The sequence below is a fragment of the Amphiprion ocellaris genome, chromosome 4 (genome assembly GCF_022539595.1).
Source record: "Amphiprion ocellaris isolate individual 3 ecotype Okinawa chromosome 4, ASM2253959v1, whole genome shotgun sequence".
Lineage (NCBI taxonomy): Eukaryota > Metazoa > Chordata > Actinopteri > Pomacentridae > Amphiprion > Amphiprion ocellaris.
Genome location: NC_072769.1, coordinates 30,279,877 through 30,306,357, shown reverse-complemented (window position 1 = coordinate 30,306,357; position 26,481 = coordinate 30,279,877). Strand labels below are relative to the sequence as shown.

Sequence of the window (26,481 nt, the reverse complement as noted above, 5' to 3'; positions counted from 1 at the left end):
CTGAGCAGCATTTGCAATGTGAACAGGGTGCACTGTTCTGCATGGGGAGTGCCATTTCCATTCGGGCGTGAGCTTGGTCTGCAAAAACATTTAGTTGGGGGGTACGTGTCAAAGTAAAATCCACATAAATGCCACGACTCAAGGTTTCCCAGTTAAACATTGCTTTGCAACTAAATGATCAGTGTCATTCATTTCACCCATCAGTAGTTTTAATGTTCTGGATCATTGTACTATTGGTTCTGATTGGTTAATTGAACAGAACAAGACAACAGAGGCACTGCCTCCAAAGGCTTTGACTAAGATCTAACAATACACTTCCCAACCTCATAGTTGACACCATTATGCTCAAGGTTTCATCCTTGTCTCACAATTAAGTTAACATTTTCTTCCTCCTCAGACATAAAAGGCAGTAGTGAGCTGGCTCAATTAATAAACCGAATGGGCATGTAAAATCAAATTAGATCTAATTGCCCCACTTCCTGCTGTTAGCCTTTTCTTTACAAACTGGCAGATTGACAGGGAGTTAAAGCAGCCATGTAGATGGAGGAGAAGTGGGAAGGACAGCTCCAGATCTAACAATACACTTCCCAACCTCATAGTTGACACCATTATGCTCAAGGTTTCATCCTTGTCTCACAATTAAGTTAACATTTTCTTCCTCCTCAAACATAAAAGGCAGTAGTGAGCTGGCTCAATTAATAAATCAAATGGGCATGTAAAATCAAATTAGATCTAATTGCCCTACTTCCTGCTGTTAGCCTTTTCTTTACAAACTGGCAGATTGACAGGGAGTTAAAGCAGCCATGTAGATGGAGGAGAAGTGGGAAGGACAGCTCCATATGCGTTACATCAGCCCGAGGGGACAGCTGGGTCCAACCGTCTTTTCCTGCCACACTCATTTGGCCCCAGCAGTCATCATGTCTTGTGCTAAAGGTCTCTCGTCGCTACAAGGCTCCTTGGCACTATCTGGGAGCTACAGACGAAGAATATGCTGATTAAACATGCCTTCATTAAAACGATTACATGTGCAAGGCGGTTCAATTTCCCACAGGCAGCCAAATAACGACGAGGAGGAAGGAGGAACAAGAGGGCTGTTGGAGGGGTTTGGTTCATCGGGGAGATGAGGGGGTGAAGGAGAAATTGATGGTTGCTTGTTAGCGTAAATTTAAATGACCCACACAGTCTTTAAGGACTGACTAACAGTCTTTGGACTCAATATGCTGTGTGAGGCAGTGAGCTGTCCTCTCCTCAGGGGGACAGCCAGCTTTTTTGCCCTGATGAACACCCCTACCTGACTCACCACACCTACAGGCCGCTTCCAGGTCATCGAGCTTCCAGCGTGGAAGACCTTGCCAAAGACACAGGAGAGACGTTACTTCTGGTTCATTTAATAACGTCGGCAAGTGTTTTAGTGCCTCAATAAGCTGCGGAGGTTGTTGCAGTGAGGCGAGATGGGAGGGAGAGAGTCAAAGCTGCGATGGAGGCCAAATGAACATCAGCAGCTGTCAGGCGTTCTTCAGTTCTGTCCTTTTCTGATGAAAGTTTTGTGTTAGTGTTCAAGTAAAGTAATAGTAGAAAATATGAGAGGCCTGTTGAAACACAGAATTTTTGTTTGACTAGTGCACTGTAAAAAAAGGGTAACTTAAAATCTTTGAATATTTACTGGTATTTTACAGATTTCCTTGTTTTGTTAAATTAGTGAATCTCAAGTAAAATCCCAGAAATAAGGTATTTATTTATGTGTTACCCCTAAAAAACATGGCAAACCCATGAATAACATCCACATCAAAAATCTGTATTTTTATGAAAAGTAATTAGATCTTTCACGGTGTTGCAATAAAATTACACAGTTTTAAAAATCAGCTAAAACATTAACATTTTACATACATTTAGTGTTATTTTCACAGTTTTACAATTTTTGAATGTTACAGAATTTTCATTGTTTTATAACTTTATTTTTTACTGTTTGTGTGACTGATTTTTTTGGTTTACTGTGTGGATATTACTGACAAATCACTATTTTTTACCTAGCTGTGTCTAATTTCCTCTAAACTTAATCTTGACTTAAATATTTATTTTTTGCAGTTCACTTAACACTGTGGTTAAATCCACTCTGTCAGTGATGTTGGCTTCTTCCAGATCATCAAATTCTCAGTCAGAAATGTTTTGAGAAGCCTGATTTATGGCTGAACTAATACAGGTACGTTACTGACATTATAGGCTTTCTTATAAATAACACACTTGTACAGTACAAATGTGACAAATTCAATTATTTCCTCTCATGAGTTGTTGCAGGCTTCTGCCTCACACAGTTCACTTCACCTGCCTTCAGTCTCTCCTCTGGGCTCAGCCAGCAGCTTCGCCGTTCCCCAGTGTTGTGCTAATAACGGATGAAAAGCAGAAAAAAAGTGTCTTTATATGGCTCTGCCACAGGCGCCATGGCTGATTGCACCTATAAGCTCCTCTGCTGCTTTCATGCTCCTCTCATCATATTTCTGCTCGCTTTTCTTCTTCTCTGTTCTATCTGCCAACTCGCATCACAAAAGCATTCAAAGAAAGTGACAGAAATGCATGTACGAGGTGTTTGCACTGCGCTTCTATAAATTTCTCTCTATAGCTGCACATGAACATGGAAGCAACACACTGTTCAGTGTCAGAGCCAATAAAGGATCTCAAATAAGAAGTCACATGTAAATCTTCCATAGTGAAGTTATAGACAGCTTTTGTATCATCTTCACTACTCTGTTTCATAATCACACCAAAATAAGGCAAAAACATCAGAGCTACAATAAATAATAATACTAAATATTGTCAAAATCATCATCCTATTCACAGTCTAGTGAGTAATGTTTTTTTTAGCAGTATTGGGAGGTCACAGTTCGTGCTATCTCTGTACTGACCTTTACTAAGTGCATTAGGTCACTCTGAAACTGGAACTGACCACTGACTGCAACTTCACCCTGTTTCCCTGAAACTACTTCTGTTTCTCTGTTTCCCCTGATGCTTGTCCTCACTGACAGGACACCTAAGCAGCACATCAGACCACGCTTTGAATGGGAGGAGCTCGGTCCAGTCTGCCACAAGCAGAGATGTGGTGCAGAGTGTGATTGGTGCTGCATTACACTTTCTAACTCTCTGAACCCCAAACCCCACCTGCAGGTTTGGAGGTCATGCAGCCTTTAAAAAAAGTTCCAACAGAACAACATTTTTAAGAGCTGCTACAAGCTGCAGAAACTAAAAGAATCGTCAGATTTTCAATTTTGCATTAGTGTATCATGTGTGACATACGGGAAAATTAATGAAATCAAAGTTTAACATTATGATATTTCATTAAAATTATTTTACTCTTATGGGTCTCATTTAAAAATTCTGAAAAAATAAACCACAACCAACACAAAATTCTGCACTCCTCATCACAGCCGAAAATCTCTTAGTGACTCAGCTGAAGCCAACAGTTGTGTGACAAAAATTCTGGGACTTTTCAGGTGAACTGGGCTGAATGACAGGCTGTGCTTAAATAGAGCCAATGGGGACAAATTAAAAATGTAAATAACAAAATATCTATTTTATCTAGAATATTGGTAGCACCTTTTCGTACCTGGAAAAATGTTGTACATGTTGAATTTTCTTTCCATCTTTGCAAAATAAAAAATCAAATGATTTCTGATTTACAGCACTGTAACTTTATCATATAGCACAGACGACATTTCATCTGTGGTTGTGCTGTTCTATAAATGTCCAGGAGCAAAGATGCCCAGAAAACTGATCTAATCTTTTAGCATTTCCTGTTGCTACAGTAAAAGGTCGTATTTGTCAAATGAAACTGGTGAAATTTGTATGACCACGAACCACAGGATAATTCTGATAAAATGCACATTAAAGAGTCACCTTATCAGTTTTACACGTGAAGGTCAGTGTATTCGTCATAGGAAGTATTTACTCATCTTAAGTGAAACATTTTTGAAAAGTCTGACAAATAACCCTGATGATGCCACTGTGACATCATCATTGTTAACGGTGAACTTTCCCCACTGTGGGATCAATAAAGTTTATCTTATCTCATTATCAGCTTGAGATGTAACATATTCATTAGGATGTTTTAAACTTGTGTGAAGCGGAGAAACGTGATATTAACCTGCCACAATGGGAAATAGAGGCTGCAGGGCTTTTGGAGTTTGCTGGGGAGAAAAAGTCAGAAAATCTTGCCTTCTACTGTTTTGACTTTTCTCTTTTTTAACCTGTCATATGTGGGCCTCGAGCACTTATAGTGATGCCATACTAAACACAGGCGAAAACATGGCTAGTTTTACAGCTCTAAATAGAAGAAGCTGTGAAATGTCTGTCGAATTGCTCAGTTTCAACATCCATACATCCATTCTCTATACACTGCTTAATCCTCATTAGGGTCATGGGGGGGTCTATCCCAGCTGACTGGACAGGTCACCAGCCTATCTGTCCACACAGAAATATCACGAACCAGGGATCTTCCAGCTGTGAGGCAACAGTGCTAACCACCGAACCACTCTGCAGCCCTCAATAAGAACATGAGTCCAGCAGAAACCTCATTGTCTGTCACTTTTTATTTGATGAAGTTGGTATCCTTCTGTGTGCACATTACTGCAAACTGTCAGAAGCTTCTAAACACACAACAGTGTTGGACTGTTTAACCCAAAGTGCAAATTGCTTTTGATGTAAGTCGTCAGAAAGAGTTCAAACTACCCAACCCATTCAATGTCAATGTCAATATTAGACTAATTTGGGCTTTGATTAAAATTTTTCAGTGATTTTATAATGTTAGGCCCATAAGGACAAACTCAGCTGAATAAATTGAAAACACACAAACGCACACACACACATGACCTTGCGGCTGGTATATAAGCATAAGATAGGAAAGTTGATGACATGACATGAACATGTGTGGGCACATTTCCCTCCAGGTGATGATTCAGAGGTCATTACCATACAGAGAAGACAAAGACGTCGTTTTATCAAACAGGTGTTCGGTTCAGGGGGACACGTCTTTAGTCTGAAATACCTGAGCGGCTCCGTCATGTGTTTACGCTCTCATAGGAACGAGGAGGCTACACTTGTGTTAATAAATAAACACAGACACTGTAAAAAGCAATTCAAAGGACCCATTCCCACTACTTAATAAGAAACATTATTGCAAGATTGAAAACTCACATTTACTGATTTAAATAAACATTATTTTGATGGGTTGTGTTAACACACGGTGAAATTTGCTGTCTAACTAAACAACAACAGCTGCTATAAATAATGATATAACTACTTTATCTCTGTGGGATTAATTTAAAGTACAGTATTTTTGACGCTTTACTAACTGTAATAAAACATAACAGGACATATTTGCAAACTGAATAAAATACACTAAAATGTGCAAATACATCATAAATTATTAACTTACCATTACATAGCATAGAAATATAGATTTTTACATTAATATTATTTAGGGTATTTTTAAAAATTGTTTTCTTAATTTATTTTTGTCAGATTTTACTAGACTTTATCTTTAGCAAACTGTAAAATAACACTAAAAAACATATTTTTCAGTACTTACGTGCATATTTTTTTCTTTCCAACAACAGCAAATATCTGTAAACAATTTTTGGCTGAATATAGTAAAACGGTACTTTTATGACCAAACACTATAAAAGAAGGAATTATTGTTTATAAGAAGACAGTTCGGGGCATTTTTTTATGATTAACTTCTAAATAAATACTTGTTTGAACACAGCTGAAACTTTTTAAAGTGTTCAATTTTACAGTGTATCTGATTATTATCTTTAAATATTGTTTTCTTCCCGCAAATACTCTGATTCACAGAGCATGTCTTACTTTGCCAGACACCCGTGAGGCTTCACGCATTTTTGAAGACATCACGCCCAGGAGTTGGCCCTCCTCTCCCTGCCTGCGGGCTGTGGGAGGGCAGCAGCCTCCTCCGCCTCCAACATCCCTGGAAGCGCGCCAGGATGGGATTGGCCTCCTTCTCCTGTCAGGAGGAACTGGTGCGCCAGGATACCCAAATATGGACCGGCCTCTATCAGTTTGGATGGCATGACTCAGCACCAGGCTATATATCCTTACTAATGGCACTGCTGGTGAGGATGAAAAGCCAAGCTGCTGTTTGGGTGCGTTAGGTGCGCCAGTAAAGCTGGAGTAGGTGCATTGTCTTTCTTTGTGGTTGTTTCTTTTTTAGCTGTGACTTGGGAATACATGATAAGGAGTGTAGATGCGCACTTGAGCTGATTTATGTGTTTACCTGAGCTTGAGCTTCCCCTACACCGAATAAGCCTCGTCTTGTTTACAGTCCGTGTTCCTGGCAACAACGTCAGCAAGTGTATCTTGACAACCCGGAGGCGGGACCGCAGTGGAAACGACCAATCAGCGGCTCGGTTGGAGCGCTTCTTGAATCGGATCATATAAGAGAGAGGAGCGCATCGCACGCATGTCATTAATGAGGAAATAGGAGTGGAGCGAGCACTCAGAAGAAAAGACTCTCCTACTCACGAGTGGAATGAAAACATCTGAATTAGTCACTGGACTCCGCTTTGAATCCAACTAAAGGTACAAAACGACGACTTGGTACAGTACAGTTCCACTATTTTGGAAGTTTTGCTCTGTTTTTGATAGCTTTGGTCATCAGTATAATAATACAGCGGGACTTTGTGCTGGAGATTGACTCATTTGGGACACTGAAGCCTCGGTGTCTGAGCAGCATCTTTTCCAGCGCTCTCTTGTATTTGACTGTCTGATTTGAAATGTCCACAATAATGGAACAGCCTTTTTATGACGACTCGTTTCTCTCTGCTTATGGCCATCCAGGCGCAGCGCTGCCAGACTACAAGCTGCTAAAGCAGAATATGAACTTGAACTTCTCCGATTCATATCGGAACTCAAACTTCAAGTCACAGCACCTGCGCGCCGACAGTGATTTCTATTCGGCGGGGACGGCGGACGTGGGCTCCCTTAAACTCGCTTCTCCTGAACTGGAGCGGCTGATCATCCAGAACAGCAACGGGGTCATCACTACAACACCGACACCTGCACAATACCTGTACAACCGCGGGATCACAGAGGAGCAGGAGGGCTTTGCTGAAGGTTTTGTCAAAGCGCTGGACGATCTGCACAAGATGAACCAGATGGCTCCTCCAAACGTGTCCATCGGCACCGGTGGGGTCGCCTGCTCGGCTCCAGCTTCGGTGTTCGGCTCCTCCATACAGCCGGAGCCGCTCGAGTACACAACCCTGAGCAGCTGCACCACGAACCCCGGCCTGAGCTCCGGACCCAGCTACCCATCCACCACCATCAGCTACCTGCCACACCACCAGTACCATCAGCATCCTCAGACCGTTGCGCACGGATCCCACCACTTCCAGCACTCCCTGGCAGGCGCCGGGATCCACTCGCAGCGCTTCGGGGGCTTGAAAGAGGAGCCTCAGACAGTTCCTGACATGCAGAGCAGCGACAACGGATCTCCACCGATGTCCCCCATCGACCTAGAGAACCAGGAGCGGATCAAAGCGGAGCGCAAGCGGCTGAGGAACCGACTCGCAGCCTCCAAGTGTCGGAGGCGCAAGCTGGAGCGCATCGCCCGTCTGGAGGACAAAGTGAAAGTGTTAAAAACAGACAACGCCGGACTGTCAAACACGGCGTCTCTGCTCCGGGAACAGGTGGCCCAACTCAAACAGAAAGTCATGACGCATGTGAGCAGTGGCTGCCAGCTCATGTTAGCGCCCAAAGTCAAGTCTTACTGAAGAAATGATGCACTTTTACTAACTAAAAAAAAACACTGGACATGAACTGCACTGACAAAACATTTAACAGTCTTTATACGTTGTCTGTACGAGAACTGGACCGTTGTGGTTTTCTTTGGCTGAAAGAAAAAGTAGCGCAAAGCTACACACACAAACCACAAGACTACAACACTTCGGGCATTTTTGAATAAGTTTTTAAAAGTGTCGTCTTGGCTTTGCCTGTTTACATTTTATTTCTTTAACTGCTATTTGTGATGCTTCTGATGTAAGTTATTTGTGTCCGTCAGGCTGAGCCTGATGAGCCTGTCTTTTTTTTTTTTTTTTTTACTTGTACAGTATATATTTAAGTAAATGAAATCATGAACCTAAGAAATGTGTTGTTGTTTTTTGAGGTATTCCGTCACTTCTTAGGAATTATTGTTTTGTCAAGTTAATGTAATATTACCGCAAGTTAACAGCATCAGAAGTTGCTTGACGTTGGAGACGTCCCAGCGTAGGATTTTTCCTTCCTGACGTACATGTGTCAGTCCATATATGGTCAATATTGCTGGCAAACGTCACATCACGACAAGGTTTCCGGGAACTCCGTCCTACATTACCCGTCAGAATAGCTGCTCTCTCCCCTTCACACCACAATGTGTGCGTAAATGAAGAGGTTTGTCAATGAGTGGTTTATTCGAGTGAAGGGAGTTTCCCCACTCTGCTTTCAATTTCCCAAAACAAGCCCTGAGAACAGCAGCTCAGGAAAAACGGTAGAAAAAAAAAAAGTTCCAGACAAACATGCCGAATTTCTGTTTGGTTTGTTTGAAATTAGCTGGCAGAAATAAAAGACAGGGAGCAAAGTTTGCAAATTTTGTGTAAAGTCTGATTAACTTGAATAAATTTGGATGCAAAAATCTGAATTATTGAAAGTTTCTGGTTCAATAAATGAAGCATACTCAATGGGGAAAATAGGACACCTATGAATAATTATTTTCCTGAAACAGTGAATCTATTCTGTATTAGGGCAGCTGCACAGGTCTGTGTTATCATATCCAACAATCCAGTCTTTCCCAATGAGCCTCAGTGCCGTTTGGCAACAGCAGGTTGTTGTGCTTAGTCAACAACCACAATAACTCCAATATTAACCAAGACTTGGAAGCTCCGTGACGTACTCAGATCTTCTGCCAGGCAAATGAGCCAAACTGATGCATCACATTAATTCCAAAACTGTCACATGGAATTATACTTCTATGCTGCAAATCAGAAGGCCCCAAGAATATGGATTGATGCTGCCACCTAGAGGTCACAAGTGGATTTACACTATAATGTACAGCACACCAACATTGACAGACACTGAATCATTGTTTTCCCACTGTTTTAATAAAGATGGTAGCAAATTATCAATGACAGCAAAGAAAAATATCAATACTTTGTTTGAAAAAGGAACAAAACAACAATACTTTCAGTGCTTGAGACTATGAGGTTACCCCACCAATTGTATACTGGACATACAAAGATAACTGCAAAAAATGTGTTTTTTCCCCCTTCTAAAGAAGCTGTGGAATTTGTTTTAATAGAATAGATTGGACGCCATGAGATACTTCTTCACAGGGACACCTCTCATCTGAAGGCAAGTGCTAAGGATAGGAAATGAGCTGGATAGAACACCTTCACATTTTACTGCTTGGAGAAGAAGGCTTTGCTCTTCTCGACGTCAGGGACGATGGTGTCACTTCCAGGTTTCCAGCCAGCAGGGCACACTGCGTAAAGAGGGAGGAGGGACAGAGTTTACCTCAGGCTGTCATTTGGACACACTGAACTTTGTATGGTCTGAGAGCAATGTACATAATGTGAATGGTCAAAAGGGTAAACTAACAAGACCAGACTGAGTACATGAACTATACCCTCCAAGACGGCTCACAGTTACAGGCAGCTTCATTGACAATGTTTTCTTGTAAGCATGAGAAAAGCTGTGTAAAGTATCTAAATGGCACAATAAATAAAATTATATAAATAAAAGCATGATAACAGCAGGAGGGATTTTTTTTTATAAGATGCACATGAAAAAGAAAAAAAAAGTAACGTGCCACAGAACATCAACAAATCTATGTGGCAGTGGAACAATGCCTGTGTCTGCATAGACTTCTGAGCATCCTAGTTATGACTTTTGAAGTATCCCGTTTTGGTATTTGCACATGTAAACATTACATCTCCCGCTCAGACACCTGCATAAGACCTCACCTCATTTAAGCCTGATTATGGTAGCTGGAGTCTCCAAAAGAAACCAAGACATTGTTGTGTATACATCTTATCCTGACTTCTCACCACGACTACCTGCACAGATGTGGCTTCTGGCAACTGGTGTAACAGCAACACAAACCAAGGGATATTCCACACAACTGCTCCGTTTGTACAACAATATAGTCACTCTCAATGGTCACAGAACCAGTGCTTGTACTGTTTCTTCCTCTAGTTTCATGAACATTTCTGCTGTGTCACACAGCCGGTTAAAGGATGCCCTCCAATGAACTATATCATGACAACCATATGCCCCTGCTGTGTATTTTCACCCATAGCTCTCTTGTCCTACACAGTGGCAGTCTGACATGGATCAAAATAGAGGGCATATTTTACATTTCCTGTGCTAGAAATAAGGTGGTTAAGCCTAATCCACAACGCTATGTTGGCATGTAAAAGGGCCTCATTTTCTACAGCCAACTCAAATAAAGTAAAGGTTAGGCTAACAGGTACAGGAATGTCAGATTAAATGGCTGGTTTGTGTTGTAAACTTCTCAGGTACTTGCACAAACAGAGCACAGTGATCAGTAACTGGGATACTAGTACTTGTCATGTAAAGAGGCAGATGAAAAACCACATTTTTCTGTGCTTCTGAATATCATGAAAACTGGGATAAGCCTCATAATACTAGTACAACACTAGTGATACCAGTCTGCATGCAAACACAGTACATGATGCAGAGCAGCAAAAGTGAAAAAGGGAATCCCAAAATCATGTACCAAAACATGAGATTTCCATTACTCACCTTCTCCGTGTTTATCAGTGAACTGGAAAGCTTGGACCAGACGCAGAGTCTCATCCACAGAGCGACCAACCGGCAGGTCATTGATAGTGATCTGCCTCAAAATACCCTTGTCATCGATCACGAACAAACCTCTGAGAGGAACAAAATGAGGTTACAGTACTGCACAAAACTGTTAGGTCTACATTCTTCTGTGTCTGTTAAACTTTCAGGATGAGTATTTTGATAAACTAAGCTTACATTAGACAGTGTTTCCTAGTGTTCCAATCAAAACCTGCTATAAAACATTAACTGACCTGTATGCGATGCCATCGTCCTCCTTCAGCACACCGTAGTCTCTGGAGATTGACTTGGTGAGGTCTGCTACAAGTGGGATATTCATGCTGCCCAGACCGCCCTGCTTTCTTGGTGTGTTGATCCTGTACAAAAATCATAATCATCATTATTACTATTATTATTGTTTTTAATTCCACCACCAAATCAAAAAAACATTTACAGGTGACCAATACCACAAGACCACGTTGCGCTTCTGATGTACTGTACTTCAAGCACTTTTTAGAAAATACTTCTGATTACAACCAGGTGCATGTAGTGGCATTTTAAGGATGACTGTGGTTCTAAAACTATCTGGCATTTCACACAGGGCAGAAAGAAGCCTTCAAAAAAGGCACACTGCAATGCTTGCAGATGCAAACAAAGTAACTAAACTCAGACAGAAATACATTTTGATGCAATCAATCAGTAAATGAGCTTCAGTGACATTAAGACAGAAAGTTGCTGAGGCAACTAGGGCTGCAAGAAAAGATTTTTTTTAAAATGACTGATCAATCATTTTACCAATTAGTCAAATAATTTAAGAAAAACTAAATAATTGACCATATTAGTTAATTTTTGAGTTTTATCTGTGTATTTACTGTGTATTGATTCTTCAGGTTTTCAGGAAGTGCCTCTTAGAGAATAGCCCCTATTTGTTTACTCTTCAGCAGCTTGTATCTTGCACCAGCACTGCTCTGGTATGCCATTGGTATGTTTTGTGATCATTTGAATGACTCTAACATTTTGGAAGCCTTGGAGCTTTGGAAACTTTTACACTGGACTGAGTCAGACTCTGCTGGAGCAGCCAAACCCTAGTGCTGAATTCACCTTACTAATGCTTGGAGCCAAAAAAAAAAAAAGTAAAACCATGCGTCAGTGATGTCATTGTTTATGCTGACTAGTCACGGCAGCCCTAGAGGCAACATATCCACTGTCAAATCAAATAAGATGTTCTTCAACTTTAAAACAGGGTTGCATAATTTCTCACATATTTTTATTCCTTCTAGAAAGTACAGTTTGATTAAAACTACGTCATATCCGAGCTTATCAACACTGTGCAGAGAAGCAGGGTGACAGGAGATAAACTGGGGTGGGTGGTGCAACAGAGATCCCAAATACGTTCACTTTTAACGGCTGAAATAAAAACTGCCCACAAAGGATGCTCTGGTGTGAGTCATTTAATAACTTATGGATACCTAAGACGTTAAGATCTAGTATTTTCCCTAAATATTAGAGTCTAGTGCAACCTGAAAGTAGACCTAAATTAAAAACAGTGAGCAGGTCAAACCTTTAAAGAGAGTAAAGGCCACACCAAAACCCATTTAATGGACTGTGTTTGTTGTCAAGTAACTTTTTTGGTGTCTTTGTTTTTCAGTGTTTAGGTGAGGAGAGATGGATGCTGAAGCTCACTTAATCAAAGCCTGAATTAAATAATAATTTTCAATGTTCTTTTTCAGAAACATTAGTTCTTAAGCACAGTTCACCTGCAAGATAACCACTGAAATACAGGCAAAGGAACCTTTCATTAAAGCTGCTCTGGTTAATCCACTTGCCGCCACATCAGCTGTGTGCGGCTAAGAACCATCGAAGTGGCAAAGTTCCCACAAATACCTTCTTCCTTTTCGCTAGCAGGAATTCCTACCATGCCAAGTGACTGAAGTGGGAGTCTATGGAGCAGCCAATGACCTCGCAGCCGATTTTGCGGAACTCCTCTGCCCTGTCGCTGAAAGCCACAATCTCAGTGGGGCACACAAATGTGAAGTCCAGGGGGTAGAAAAAGAAGATCACATACTTCCCTGAAACACAGAGATGGAAATGAATGAGTGAAGCATTGATTTTGGGCATGTTTTAACAAGTTGATGTTACTGAAGAGAACTGGTTAACAAATGGTGCAAATATCTTAACTAGCAACGGTGAACAAAAGGTAACATAAATAACACCAAGTTACCTCTGTAGTCTGACAGCTGGATGTCCTTGAACTGCCCATCCACTACAGCTGTGGCTTTGAATTCTGGGGCAGGCTTGCCAATCTGAGCGTTTCCAGCGGACATGGTGTTGGTAGCAAATTACTGAAGGAGACAAAGGACATGCAGTGAACAGAAATTCCTCAGGGTCGTAACTATCAGAGATAAGTCTAGCTGGGTGGACCCTGAGCTGGAGCTCTGATAGCAGCAACATGTTTGACCCAAAAAACAAACAGACTAAAAAGCCAGAGCGCCTGAGGTTTAACCTGAAAGAAGCTTTTTGTAACTTCAAAGGCTTGCTTAGTGAGGCAAACCCCGCAAGTCACATGCAAATCATGTTCAGCCAGCAGGGAACAATAGCCTATTAGAAAGCTTACATAACTATGGCACAATTGAATAAAGGATACTTATTGGAAATATACGTGTTTTCCAACAGGAATGTGCGTGCATTTTCTTTAAATCAAGCTTTCATGGCCGCAGATTTACCCTACAATTAACTAGACATGTCTCCAGCTATGTTGGATGTCTAGAAAGCATATTAATCACTGAGCTGGTTCAATGAGTCATCCTTTAAATGTGTTGCTCTTGAGTGCAAAGATTGTATAAGAAGATATTTATGGTCCATCGACATAATTCGAAAAAAATACAGACAAAAGCTAACAATGCTTTGTGGCCGTGGTTTGGTCTACAGACATCCACGCGTGCAGTTGGTCAAAGTTCAATAATATTGTCGAAGGTTTTCCGTGTGAATTGGTTTGACGAGTGAGGTAGAAACTGCTAAAGTTGAGCAAAGCGAGGAGAAACAGACCGGTGTGTGCTGCAAGCTGCAGCTCAGGGACAAAGAAAGAGCCAGAAGAGGCCCAAACACTTGAAGAAGGAGGGGAGCCGCTCACCCGCACTGCCCGGCTAGCTTAACATTAGCTTAGTAAACCGATTTCTTGAGCTTCTCTTTGTTTCGGGAACAAATATTGAGAGTGCTGGTCGAGCCGTGCAGACATGTTGGTAACTTTTTGCAGTATACAAACAAACAAGCATGGAGTTTTCTTACTCACCTGTCTGTTCGTAAAGCCGAAGACAAGTTTGCAGTGGAGGTCTGCGGCTGGCAGCAGCACAAGAGAGGAGTCGAAGGAGGGACGAACGTCCTGCGCGGAAGATATGCGCAGGAGCGGCGGCGGTCCAGGAAGAGGAAGTTAGTGCCTTCAAAGCAAAAGCTGAGGTCACATCACAACCATAGACTTTGTAATAAATATTCTATACTGTGGCATCTATTTCTATGAATTATAAGTGATGGTTGTATGGATCATTATTCATTCCTAATTTTTAAACTGTGTGTGTACACTTAAAAAAATATAAATGTAATATGCAAAGGGAAGAGATAAGGTTAAAATCTGTTTAATGGCTAGAATGGGTTCAAATTTAGTCAAATGTGCACATAAACTTTTTGGAGACAAATTTCAAACACTGGGTTACTCTACAATCGGGTCACTGCAACAGACTGGACTGCAGAGCAGATCACTGGGGTCGACCTTCCTTCCATTTAGGACTTAGACATGTCCAGAGTCAGAACACAGGTACCACTGCAGAGCATCATACTCTGGACTCAGTCTGGTCCAGCTCTTAGGTACTACAGAGTATTGAATTACAAAACAAGTATACACACACAAAAAAAAACTTTCTTCCCACAGGCCGTCACTGTTATGACAATTTAATCAGCCTAGAATGACAATAACTACTCTTGAGTCATTAACCTGTAACACAGAAGAATCACCACCACTCCAAATCATGAATCCCTCATCCTGATCCTCTGTATATACTGTATATGCTTTATATCACACAACTGCTAACATTTAACTCTATCAACATTGCTCTCTGTATTTATTCTTGGATCATCAGAATCTGCACAATTTACGCTTAAACTTTGGTTCACTTCTAAACATTGTATGAGCTGTAAAAAGTAGTTAAACACTCATTTTCCAGTTTAACTTGTTGACATTGTTTAAATTAATGTGTTTCTTTGTGTACATATTTTGAGAGCAAAGAAAAAAGCTGAATCAACTTTATTAGAACTGTAATTTAAACTCAGAGTACATTGTGGTAAAAGGCCTCATTTACAATGTTGTCACACAAGTAAGAAACTTGGATTACAATAAAGTATTGAAAGACAGAGGTAATAAAAAAAGACAAACAAAAAAAGCTCACAATTGTTCTGCAGATGCAAACTAGATCAGTAAAAAGATCAGTAAGATCAGTAAAAACAGAAAGCATCTGCAGCATAATAAAATAATAAATAATAACCAGAGAGTGAGGACCGTCCATACTTAGCATATGGCTTACAGTGATGAATATTGTAATTATCAACAATAGTAAATTCTAATGCAGAGTGATGAATAATATCCAAGGGCTTAAGAGATGCCACTGACTCATGTATGTAAAAAAAAAATAAAAATCTCACTAAAATTGAGCACTGACAGAAAGGTTGCCTCAGTAAATGTTTATATAATGAAATAATTAGTTAATATAATTGGAAACATGAATTATTCTTTCTTTCAAAAGAATTAAATATTTACGTAGCTTACGTTTAAATCAGCAATCTTCCAGATATTTGTAGCATTTACAGTAGAGATGACCAGAACAAGAACAACTGTGTCACTAATTCACATAAGGATTCTGACATTTTGAGAACAGTAATGCTAGTAATAGTTAATACTAAGCGGAATAACTAAACTTTCTGCGGATGGTCAGCAGGAGGAACATTTGGTCACTTTAAACTGCTGTTTTATCACTGGGACTTTTATTTTGAAAAGGTACACTGTAAGGACTGTGAGGAGCTCCTATGCTACTGAGCTTGTCATTATAAAGAAAGAAACTGATGTGCGGAGGCAGCAGCTTCAGCGTTATAGGTAAATTTCCTTTTTATCGCGAGTGTTTGCTTGAGCTTGGTCTCCTTTCGAGGCCGTAGGATGTGTAGTTTGTCGGCATTTTGCTCAAATAAGTAGCAATTGAAGCGAGCATGCGGCTAACGTTAGCATTTCAGTGCGAAAACAAAGAGGTAGCCGAAGTTAGCTTTAACTTATAAGATGCTCCAGTTACGTATAGTTTAAAAAGAAGCTTGCTGACATTGATTTGTTGAAAAAACGAACAAAATAACTAGAAATGAGGATGTTTCTCTAACAGTGAGTGGTGTTATACGGTGCAGGCTGGTTTTAAAGACATTTCACAACGAGCTACTTTTTGTTGCAGTGTTTCTGTAACGTTTTTTAACGGTCAGAACAGCTAAAGGGATTTTATCGCCTACTCGAAGGCCTTGTTCACACACGGGTCCTTGTTTGTTTGTTTTGTTTTTTAAAAAAAAATATATAACCGGGGTTTCCTTCTTCGTTCCTTCTACATGAAAACCCCAAAAGACAATTGAAGCGCTATAAAGAGCCTCCACACCTACAGGCGGCGCTATAACTGTAATCCTAAAGACATGGTGGCCAATCAGAGCCTGTGAAATGCTGCTACCAGCAACCCAGGATCTGATTCTGACACCTCTGTTCCTCAGTATAGTGAACTAACCTAACATTTATATGTAAATATGTATTTTCAAATATAATAACCATAATAACCACCTATAACCATGTTAGGTAGGTTAGCACCAACCCGGCATTGCCAGACTAGTCTGACTCACTGAATTTAATCCTATAGATTGCATTGTCCTTGGCTGCACTGCCACCTAGCTTTCCCGTCTTATGCTATCTTTGTGTTACTGTTTTCAAAATTCCCGTTACTGCGAGAAGCAACAGCAACAACGTCCGGGCTAGCTACCTACAGCTCTGAAAACTTCAAGCTTTGCAGAGGATTTGGATCATACAGTACAGAGCCCTGCTAGTTTTTTTGTAGGTGGATGATCCATTTGAATCACAGCTCTCATCTCTCTGCATTTTGTTTCTTTCCCCTAATAGCAGAATGCTACTGAGGTGCAACTAGACTATTATTTACTACAGAATGGGCTGGCTAAGTTAGACTATTGCCAGACAGACATACAAATGTGAATTAGTCCCGAATCACTCCGTTTGAATTTAGTTTTTTCTTCTTTTTTTTATTTCAAAAGGACGTTATTATCGTTAACAGACCAAAGGCCTCAGGACACAAGTAGGCAGATCTACAACCAGTTAGAGCAAAAAGACGTGTGATAGGGACAGAAACGTTTTGAAGGAAAGATTTGCCACTTCAAAGATCTATATGAGAATCCTGTCACATCAAAGGCCATGCTTGTTCCATCCCAACTAGCCAATTCTCTGCTTCATGACAGCTGAAGTGGGAGACATCAAGCCAATTTATTGTTTCACTTACGCTATTGGGGTGTAAAGAAGCTGCATTATAGAAGTATAGCCTGTGGGGAAAAATATGTTTCTTAAGTCTCATTTTGGTCCAAACTTTCTTTGTTTTTTATTATCAGATTTGAGTGGTTATTGTAGATGTACAAACCTTTGAAATTGCAGTCATCAGAATCAGAAAGGTTTTAGTGCCAAGTAGGTTTTCACATAGACGGAATTTGAATTGGTGTTTTTGTGCAGAACATATAACGGCAGACGTTTTCCGAGTTTTTTTCCATTTGTCATTCTCATCCCTGAGAATTGTGGGTAAGAATAGTCAAAAAAGCTTGCTGGGTATCATACTGCAAAATCAGACCAGACGTAGTCGGACATCCAGGTATTTTGACATACAATGTATTGGGACATACTAAATGTTTTTTCTGGCAAACTACGTAGTATGGTAGTGTGTATGCTTGAATTCACCCATAGTTAAAGCATTTCATTAATGACAGTCTTTTCTAATGTTGCTGTATTCCTGTCTTACCTCATGCATGTCAACAAACAACAAACTATTTGACTCATACATCACCTTTTAACTCAACATAGAACTTTTAGCTGCAGTCTCATTGTGTCTATTTCACATGTTGAGGGATTTCTAAAGAAATCTATTGGATTACACTTCATGTTAAAAAAACATTATGCTAAAGGGTTGACAACAAGGACTTCATTTTTTCATTTCTTTCACTCAGTTGCACAGGAACCTCAGGAAAACAGCTTTCTCATCCCGCAAAATAAAAAAGACCACATTTTTAGCACCCATGGATTCCCGAGGTAAGAGAGACGCTAAAAAATGTGGAACCAATACTTTCATTATTTATGGCATTTATGTTACATTACTGTCTATTCTTGTTAATTTAATGTCATGAACCACTACCATTATTCATTCAGTCATAATGGGCCACCTCCTCAGTTTATATAGCTGCGTATTACATAATTGATCTGTGGGATACATGCACTAAGTACATATTATGAAATATGTTGGCATTTTCAGCATATTTGAACATGTAAACACTTGAGCCTCTTTGAAACAGTGACACTTTTATTATTAAATCCTGACATAAGCTAAGGTTGTGAAGTCTAGAAAGGAAATGCAAGAACTTAAGCCAGTGTAATTAGTAAATATGGTTCTCCCAGTTTTCAGTTTGTGATAGCAGTCTCTCATCCGACCTTTTCCACAGCAAGCCCACAGCCGGTCATTTGTGAGGTCTGTGGAACATACTTTGAGACACGACGAGGCCTCTCCAGCCACGCCCGCCTCCATCTACGCCAGCTCGGTGTGGCGTTTTCAGAAAACAGCGGCGCTCCCATAGAGCTCCTCTACCAGCTCATCCAGGAGAGAGACGGCTCCCTCCCACATTTCAAATCAGCCTCCTCCTCTGCACCTGAGTCGACACCTCTCACAAAAACATCCCAGCAGGAGACACCTTCGGTGCAAGAGGAAGTGAATACGTCCTGCAAGACGGGGGTCAGAGTCATGACAACCCTGCAAAAGATGGATAGTCAGGAATCTTCATCAAGACTGAAAGAGTCAGGAGTTTCTCTCCTCCCATCATCTCCTTCTGCTCTTCAGCCAGCAGAAGGCAGCAGTTCATCTTTCTCAGAGCACCAAGCCACAGCCAAGCCACTGTGGGCGCCGCTGGAAACTGACGCCCCCATCACTTTAGGTATGGCTGAATCCTGAATCAGTTTTGTTATGTTAATACTCAACATGTATGTGTATATGCAGAACAGAACTTAAGATACAGCATGTAATTATATGACTGTTGATGTAATATTTCAGTTTAAACAAATGAAAGATGACATAATTGTCTCTTGCTGACCTTTGCCTTCTCTTTCATCCTTTTTCTTGCACCTTCAGACACCAACGATGAGGTCCATGTTTGTCACCTTTGTGGCTGCTGGTACGAGACACGCAAAGGCCTGTCGAGTCATGCTCGCTTCCATCTACGCCAGTTTGGAATCCCTGACAGTGAGATCAAGGGCAGCCCGATTGATTTTCTGTATCAGATCATGGAGGAGGAGGACCTCAAGCCCATCATCACCAAGCAACAGGGTGAGCTCACATCAAACAGTTCTAAGAGATCTTCCTCTAAACACCCCTCTGATGTGTCGTCTCCACCTGCATCGCCCCCCGGCAAACGGCCTAAAACGTCCGAGGATTGTACGTGCGTTCTGTGTGGGGAGTCATTTGAGAACCGAAAAGGACTGGCCAGCCACGCACGCTCTCACTTACGTCACATCGGGGTGAGTGAGTTAGTGGGGAAAAGCTCTGCAATCGATGCCGTCCAGGAGCTGGTCAGCAGCGGTGTTTTAGAAGCCGTACAGCCTCTGAAAACAAACAGTACAGCCGCCAGCTCATCTGCAGCACCATCGCCAGCACCTCCATCTCCTGCAGCCCCGGCTTTGTCTCCAGGTCCAAGCCAATCCTGGACCTCGTTTTCCTCAACACCGAGCTCCTCAACTCCTGTGAAGAGCTATCGGTCTCCTCAGGCTGCGGTAAACAGAGCGCCAAAGGCTAAGAAAGGATTTCGGCTGGCAGTTGACCCCCTCCTCAGGAAACCCAAGCCCGAGCCTGTAGAGACAGAAGTGTCTGTTCAACCAAAGGCATCCAGCAGCAGCTCTCCTCTGCAAAAATCACCTGCTGCCATTGTTCCTCCAAAGCCTCTTGAATCAGGTAAAGCAGAGTGCTAGTAATATCCATATATTATATTACAAGCTCCAATTACACTCCTTTTTGAATCACGCCACCAGCAGCTGTGACCATTGTGAGTTTTGCATTCATTCATGTATTTATTTTTTGTTAATTTGCTCACTTTCCACAGATGTGCAGTCTCCTCCAACAGTCCTTTGTGACTTCTGTGGGCAGCTGTTTGACACCCGTAAAGCCCTGTCGTGCCATGTTCGCGCCCACCTGCGGCACCTCGGCCTCACTTGGTCAATTAAAACATCACCAATCGATCTCCTCAAAGAGGTCATGCTGAACAGTGAGGAAGGCAAGAGAGACTTAGTGCCCGGTGCTTCCTCAGCCTTGGGCAAAGCCAGGTGGGCCCATCAAGGTTCCAGAAGGTCCTTAGACAGCCTCACATCTGGAGAACCAGCCTCCAACATCTGCACCTCACCTCTTGATTATTCCATGAAAGAGAAATCTCTGTCTGGCAAGAGTGGAGCCTCACATGTTGGTAAGTCAAACCAGTTTATTCCTCATCAGAAGTGTTTGACATTAACATCACTTTAAAGAACTGTGTCAACTATTTGTGTCCATTTCCTTTTCAAACTACGAGGAACTGGAACACTGAATAAGATTTTCAAATTAAATGGGGACAAACAGGGCTATTTGCAATAGATAGCACAGGGACAATATCACATTGTTGAATGTTGTGTTTTACCCGAACTTGTTATCTAACAAAAAAAAATTCTTTCCTTGACATATAGCACTAGCCTCCCCTTAAAAACTCAGATTTTGAGTGTAAAAATTAGCAACATTTTCACATAACCTGTCTTTCTGTACAACTGCATTTAGCAGGCGTCCAAGAGTAGATACAACACAAGCAAGGATCTAGTCAGGAGAAAACAACATGGACAAGTACTATAAAACAATCACAGACAATCACTTTATGAGACCCCCCCCCCACTATACAGTGTTGCCTTAGCTCACACTGCATTGAGTAAGACATAAAAAGGGCACACGCCGTTGTTCTGCTGTGCCTTTATCAATCTGTTGAGACTGTTTTAGATAAGAAAATATATCTGTGGAAGACATTCTTCAGTATCTATATACAAGCATAAAGAACCATAGATTTTTTATGAATAAAGTAGACCTACTTCATTAACCAAAACCTGTGTTTAGTCTGTGGCATGCAGTGCGTTTCACCACACAACTCTGAAAAAGCATTGCAACAAATAGGCTGCATATAAAGTATGTACACAAATAAGCTTTGTTTTGGAATAATTTGGCAGTCATGCAAACAATAGGCCTGTTACGCTGTGTATGTGGCTTAGAGACCAATGAAGGAATGAGTTCTGAAAAATTTAAAAGGATTATATTTGATATTCTTGATGTGCTTGGAGTTTCATACAGTTTCTGGACTGAGATCAGGGTGTACTGCTCTTTGGACCTTTCAGTTAAAATGAAGATTCGCATGAAGGAACAACTAGATTCGGTGTTCCTGTCATTAAGCCTAACCCAATTTCTTGAACCCCTGCTTCGTTCCTTTCTTTCTCCTGAGCCCTGAACACATTTCAGGAACTGAAATTTTCCTGGTCTAAACTGGCTTTCCATGGCTATTCTTTTACTGGTATGTAGATATCAGTGGAAGCCTAAATATGTTCCAACATGTTTGTCAGACACATCATGTGAACTTTGTGGGTTCGACTTTGAAAACCGCAAGGCTCTGGCCAGTCACGCTCGAGCCCACCTCCGTCAGCTGGGCATCATCGAATGGAAGGCGGACGGAGCGAGTTCACCGATCGAACTCCTCAGCGAGTTGATCCGAAAGGACCCAGAGAAGGTGGCAGTAATAACCAGACGCTATCGTATGGGAGACCTTTACATCAAGAAGGTGGGCTGTGCTCTAAAATGTGCATCAAATGGTTCCAATTCAGATTAATATACACACAAACGGTTGATGTATTGAATAATTTCTAACTTACTGTCATTTTCTTTCAGTCTCAGAGACCTGCTGCTTCGCCCTCTTTGTCCACAGACTCTGACTCGATGGCCGGCAGCAGCAGCTTCAAGTATTCACAAGGCCACACTCGCACTATGGCAACTCACAGCAACTCCAATATGCGCTCCCCAAGAGGTGAGAGATGAAGGCTGGGGAGGATATCTACATATAGATTTACTTTATAGAGCATGTATTGTGTTTTTAGGGGTCTTACTTTCTTTTAGTGAGCTTTATAGCTTGTTATATAACTTGAAAAATCAACTAAGAGCTGAAACAGAGCATTTTATACAGAAGGTGAAAAGAAATATGAGGAAAATTGTGTTTTTTGAATATTACAACATATGCTAGTAGACCCTAAATATACAATATAAGCATATAAATGTGCATAATATCAACTCTTTCATTGGTAAAAGCATATATATTCTTTTTCTACATGTTGCTGTAATGCGTCTCTATGCTTTCAGGGATTCATCCACCAAAGAAGTATGTAGTGCCTAAAGGGGATGAAAATCAGGACACCTACTCCCAGCAGCCGTCACGGTCCGGCAGCATCCCTGCTCTGCTGCCAAAGCCTCCACTCACTCCACTGGTCAAACTGGTGGGCAAAATTTACTCCCTCAAGTGCAGGTGAGTTTATATAGAACACAGTTTCTATGTATGGTAGCTATAGAAACAACATGTATGTGTTCAAATGTGACGTTAAGTTGTCTAGTTAATGTTCACCGTGGTGTAAAGCAATATAAAACGATTACATTTATTTTGTGAACTCAATATGTTGAATTCTTTTAAAAATCCCATACACTTACAGTAATAGATGGTCAACAATAGATATTTTGCACAGCCTTAGAGATGACACGCTGTTTATTCAGCTAGCTTATCAAAAAAATCCTTTGACCAGTTAACAAACACATAATAACAGATCTGCCAAATAAACATGTCCATGAAAGTTGCTTTATTATCTCATCTGATGCAGTTTAGGTCACTCTCCTCTCCTCTCCATCCTGCTATTCAGGTTCTGTGAAGAAGTGTTTCATGGACCTCTGTCAGTTCAAGAACAGTGGATCTCACACCTGCAGAAACACATCCTGTCACTGGGCTACAAAGGCAAAGCTTCTCCTCCTGCTACTGCCGTGAGCGCTCCAGCACTTGTCTCTCCTGTAGCCGTGTAGTCCATTGAATCCTTTCTGTACATCACATGAAGGAGAGTCCTGAGGTTCAAGTCCAAGAAGACGTTTTGTGTTGATGTTTACTTGACGTTAACAGTTTGTCAGAGAAGTACATGCTCCCTTCATGTCCTGGAGAGGGCAAACATGAGCCATTTGAAGAAATCAGCACAATGTAATCCACTCAGGTCAAATCCACAAGACACAATAGATCACATCACTGACCACTGGATGTTTTTGGAACAAAAAAAAGCCAATCATCACTTGTTTTGACAGACAGGGCTTTTGTTTCGCCTGCTTTCACATTGCTTCCATTTGAACAGATATTTGAACTGAGTTTGCTGTTTCCCACAACGACTCAAAATGACTTTCTCTTTATTTTTACTCCTACTGACCAGACTGCTATAGTTGCCATTTCACTTTTGACTTAAGCCTTGTTATATACATTTGTTTTTAAATAATTTTAATCTAAGTCTAATTTACTGTTCTGCGAGTGTTTCTGTGTAACACAACGCTGACACCCCAAAGTTAGATGCCACCTGTGTTGAAAAACATTGTCATATTCCAACCTAAAATCTTGTCCTTAGAGTTTCCGTTACATTTCCCTTTTAACATTTTTATTATATAAATGAAGTTATGTCTTCTACATAAACAAGATTTCTAGTGTATGAGAGTTTTTTTTTCCAAATATAATTCAAATGCCAAGTGAATGAATCTGTTTGTATCGGTTTATATTAATAACCTCAGTCTCACCAGCAGCCACAGTTTCAGCTTGTTGGCCTCGTCAATGGACACAGTATAAACATCTTAGCAGTTTTGATTACAATCCAATATACTCAACTATTTTCCATGAATTCAAATAGAAATTCTGTTGTCTTGCTTTCATTTACCAACTTGTGTTTCCTGTTATTTACGTCATGCTTTCCTTTCTCTGTGAATCATTTCTTTTATTCAAGATTCTTTAACCAGCACTACCTGACTGTTTTTTGCTCCTGTTATATTTTTACTCACTTTTACTACAATACAAAATCCTGCGCCTCTCTGGAAGCACCAAAACCACAGCTAAAAGTAGAGAGAACTTTAAAGCAGTGCAGTATGACACAGGTAAAATGCCATAAATCATTAAAAAAAGAAAAAAGTTGAACGTTTCATTATTTGTTTTACATAAACTAAATTAAGAAAATAATCAACATGTACATTTCTGCAAGTACCAACAGGCATCACTAATACTGAAAGAAAATGCAACTCTGCATATTATCGATATTTTACTACTTATATTTTGTTTTGTTTTCATTTTTTTTTCTTCCTGCTCTGTGAGCTTAAAAGTCTGAACTTTTGTCTCGTGGCTTTTGGTCACAGCTGAGTCAGTCATGGCTTCACAGTTGTGCTGAGTTTTTAGTTTTTTACTGAATCTGCTGAGAGAAAATGGATTATTCTAAGCAATTTTTAAAATAAGACATGTAGAATATAGTGGTGTTGATTAAATGTGACTTCAAGCTATTTTGAACGATAATTTGTTTAATTCAGTTAATCGCATGCCACTTGTGATTCATTTAAAGACAGCTGCAGGGTTGAAAATGTGAGGTTCAATTTTGTTTTCTACAATTTCTGGTTGATTAATGGAGTAATTCTTGCAATTTTTTAATGACACCATGCTTTTCAAACTTACTTGCCGGTTTTGTGACTCAGATGGTTAAAAGAAATATTTATGCTTTCTTTAGCTGACATATCTGTCTTTCACCAGTCACTTTTTCCTCACCATCTCATTAATTGCATATTTTTGCAGTTATCTTTAAGGCATTCTATGCCTCAGTTAGAGATTGTACAATTACAAGATGGCAAATGGCAAAGATCCCTGACCGGATACAGCAGTCCATTTATGCCTCCTTAAACCCTCTAGATGACAAAGGTGCTCTGCCATATTTTAGAATTGTTCACCTAGGTCCTTGCAGTTACTGCAGTTTTGTGACAACGCTGCCACATCATTAAAAGTCACACCCCTGCATGCGTACATTTATGTACAACAATTAGAATTCATAAGACAGATTAGTCAGCAATTCTAATCCAGTTAATCTTCTGAAAAAAAATGCAGCGTTTGTACATGCAGTGGACAAGGAGAGAGGAGGTGGGTGGGAAGGGAAACATGGGAGTTTTAGTAAATCTGGCATCTAGCTTGACATATTGATGAAGTAATGACATCAAAAGGGATTTTTCTGCTGTTAGTGAATATATATGTATGACTGAAAGCACGACACCTTTGAGCTCACATCATTTGTGTCCATAATGTTCCCAGTGCAGCTTCTTATTTGATCTCCTCCCCTTTCCGGGGCTGTAATCATCATCATTAATCTTACTACCTTTACAACAAGTCACCCGTCATTTATTGATGGGTTGGGAATTGCTCAGCTGCACAAACCCATAAAGAAGAATATGTTTTGTGCGTCTGCTCAGATTTGTTTAAATGATGGATTAGTTTTTACATCCCGAGCACAAAAAAAACTGAAGTAGAGAAATAAATTTTAATTATAGACAGAATTTCCATACTGTTAGGCGTGTCAGTGACTGCTGGAGGTTCCTTTTATACTCAGCTTCACATGAGGAGAATACTTCAAAAGATGGAAAATCTACAAACACTTGTCATAAGTAAATCGAACTTATTGAAATAAGCAGCTTTTATGCAGTGATGCAGAAAAACAGTCGCTCATGAGCTGACAGGAGGATCAGTTATTGGTTTCTATGCAGCTTCTACTCTGTTTGTCTCCTCAACAGTCAGTCTTTGGGCTTCACTCTCCTCCGTCTCTGTCACTGTCTCTGGGAGAGTTTTCCGTCACAGCAGTGGTCCCAAGAGTCTCATTCAGTGTGATTTAGTGCCACTGGGATTCTCCCTCCAGACACTGATGGATTCATCTGATGTGTGCTGCTCTGTTTGTGTGCCAACCTCTAGACATGTAGAGAGAGTGAGATATCCTACCTGACCAGGCTGTTCCTCAAACTTACCAACAAAGGATGCTTCAAAGACGGACACCAGGGACTCAGAGCAACAAATTCAAAGTGCTTACTGAGGTCAAAGTCTAAATTAGAAGCACATCTGTCTTGCAGGGACAGCTGGATGTTGGGGAAACCTAAAACTGGCTGAGCAGTTTTAGGTTTACCTGCTGTGGATCAAGGTTTTAAAGCAAACATGGCTCCATTTTACAAAGAAGGTGGATTATCTAGT

The 26,481-nt window shown here is 40.7% G+C and overlaps 3 protein-coding genes across 4 annotated transcripts; 2 read left to right on the top strand and 1 right to left on the bottom strand.

The window, feature by feature from the left end:
• The first annotated feature begins 6,151 nt into the window (after window positions 1-6,151).
• Window positions 6,152-8,677, top strand: LOC111568180 (transcription factor JunB-like). 2 transcript variants are annotated; one of them, XM_023269691.3, is made up of 2 exons: window positions 6,152-6,585; window positions 6,844-8,677. In XM_023269691.3, exon 2 carries the CDS (start codon window positions 6,882-6,884, stop codon window positions 7,773-7,775), a length of 894 nt encoding a protein of 297 aa, XP_023125459.1. In that variant the 5' UTR covers window positions 6,152-6,585; window positions 6,844-6,881; the 3' UTR covers window positions 7,776-8,677. The 2 variants fall into 2 exon arrangements, with proteins under 2 accessions (XP_023125459.1, XP_023125458.1); XM_023269690.3 differs by having other exon boundaries at window positions 6,153-8,677.
• Window positions 8,678-9,115: 438 nt separating this feature from the next.
• Window positions 9,116-14,264, bottom strand: prdx2 (peroxiredoxin 2). Its single transcript, XM_023269692.3, has 6 exons — window positions 14,129-14,264; window positions 13,061-13,181; window positions 12,755-12,908; window positions 11,094-11,216; window positions 10,801-10,931; window positions 9,116-9,517 (listed from the first exon to the last, which is right to left on the bottom strand). The coding sequence occupies exons 2-6, from the start codon at window positions 13,161-13,163 to the stop codon at window positions 9,435-9,437; spliced, it is 594 nt and encodes a 197-aa protein (XP_023125460.1). The 5' UTR covers window positions 13,164-13,181; window positions 14,129-14,264; the 3' UTR covers window positions 9,116-9,434.
• Window positions 14,265-15,867: 1,603 nt separating this feature from the next.
• Window positions 15,868-24,408, top strand: LOC111568179 (protein Wiz-like). Its single transcript, XM_023269689.3, has 9 exons — window positions 15,868-15,976; window positions 18,124-18,205; window positions 18,613-19,098; window positions 19,293-20,108; window positions 20,257-20,613; window positions 21,779-21,993; window positions 22,101-22,236; window positions 22,566-22,728; window positions 23,114-24,408. Exons 2-9 carry the CDS (start codon window positions 18,193-18,195, stop codon window positions 23,268-23,270), a joined length of 2,343 nt encoding a protein of 780 aa, XP_023125457.1. The 5' UTR covers window positions 15,868-15,976; window positions 18,124-18,192; the 3' UTR covers window positions 23,271-24,408.
• The last annotated feature ends 2,073 nt before the right edge of the window (window positions 24,409-26,481 follow it).

Coding starts and splice junctions, on each gene's coding strand:
- LOC111568180 (XM_023269690.3), top strand. CDS start 6,780: ATGTCCACAATAATGGAACAGCCTTTTTATGACGACTCGTTTCTCTCT.
- prdx2 (XM_023269692.3), bottom strand. CDS start 13,163: ATGTCCGCTGGAAACGCTCAGATTGGCAAGCCTGCCCCAGAATTCAAA. Junction 10,932..11,093: donor GACGATGGCATCGCATACAG/GTCAGTTAATGT, acceptor TGTTCCTCTCAG/AGGTTTGTTCGTGATCGATG. Junction 9,518..10,800: donor CACTGATAAACACGGAGAAG/GTGAGTAATGGA, acceptor CTCTTTACGCAG/TGTGCCCTGCTGGCTGGAAA.
- LOC111568179 (XM_023269689.3), top strand. Junction 19,099..19,292: donor TGACGCCCCCATCACTTTAG/GTATGGCTGAAT, acceptor TTGCACCTTCAG/ACACCAACGATGAGGTCCAT. Junction 20,109..20,256: donor TCCAAAGCCTCTTGAATCAG/GTAAAGCAGAGT, acceptor CACTTTCCACAG/ATGTGCAGTCTCCTCCAACA.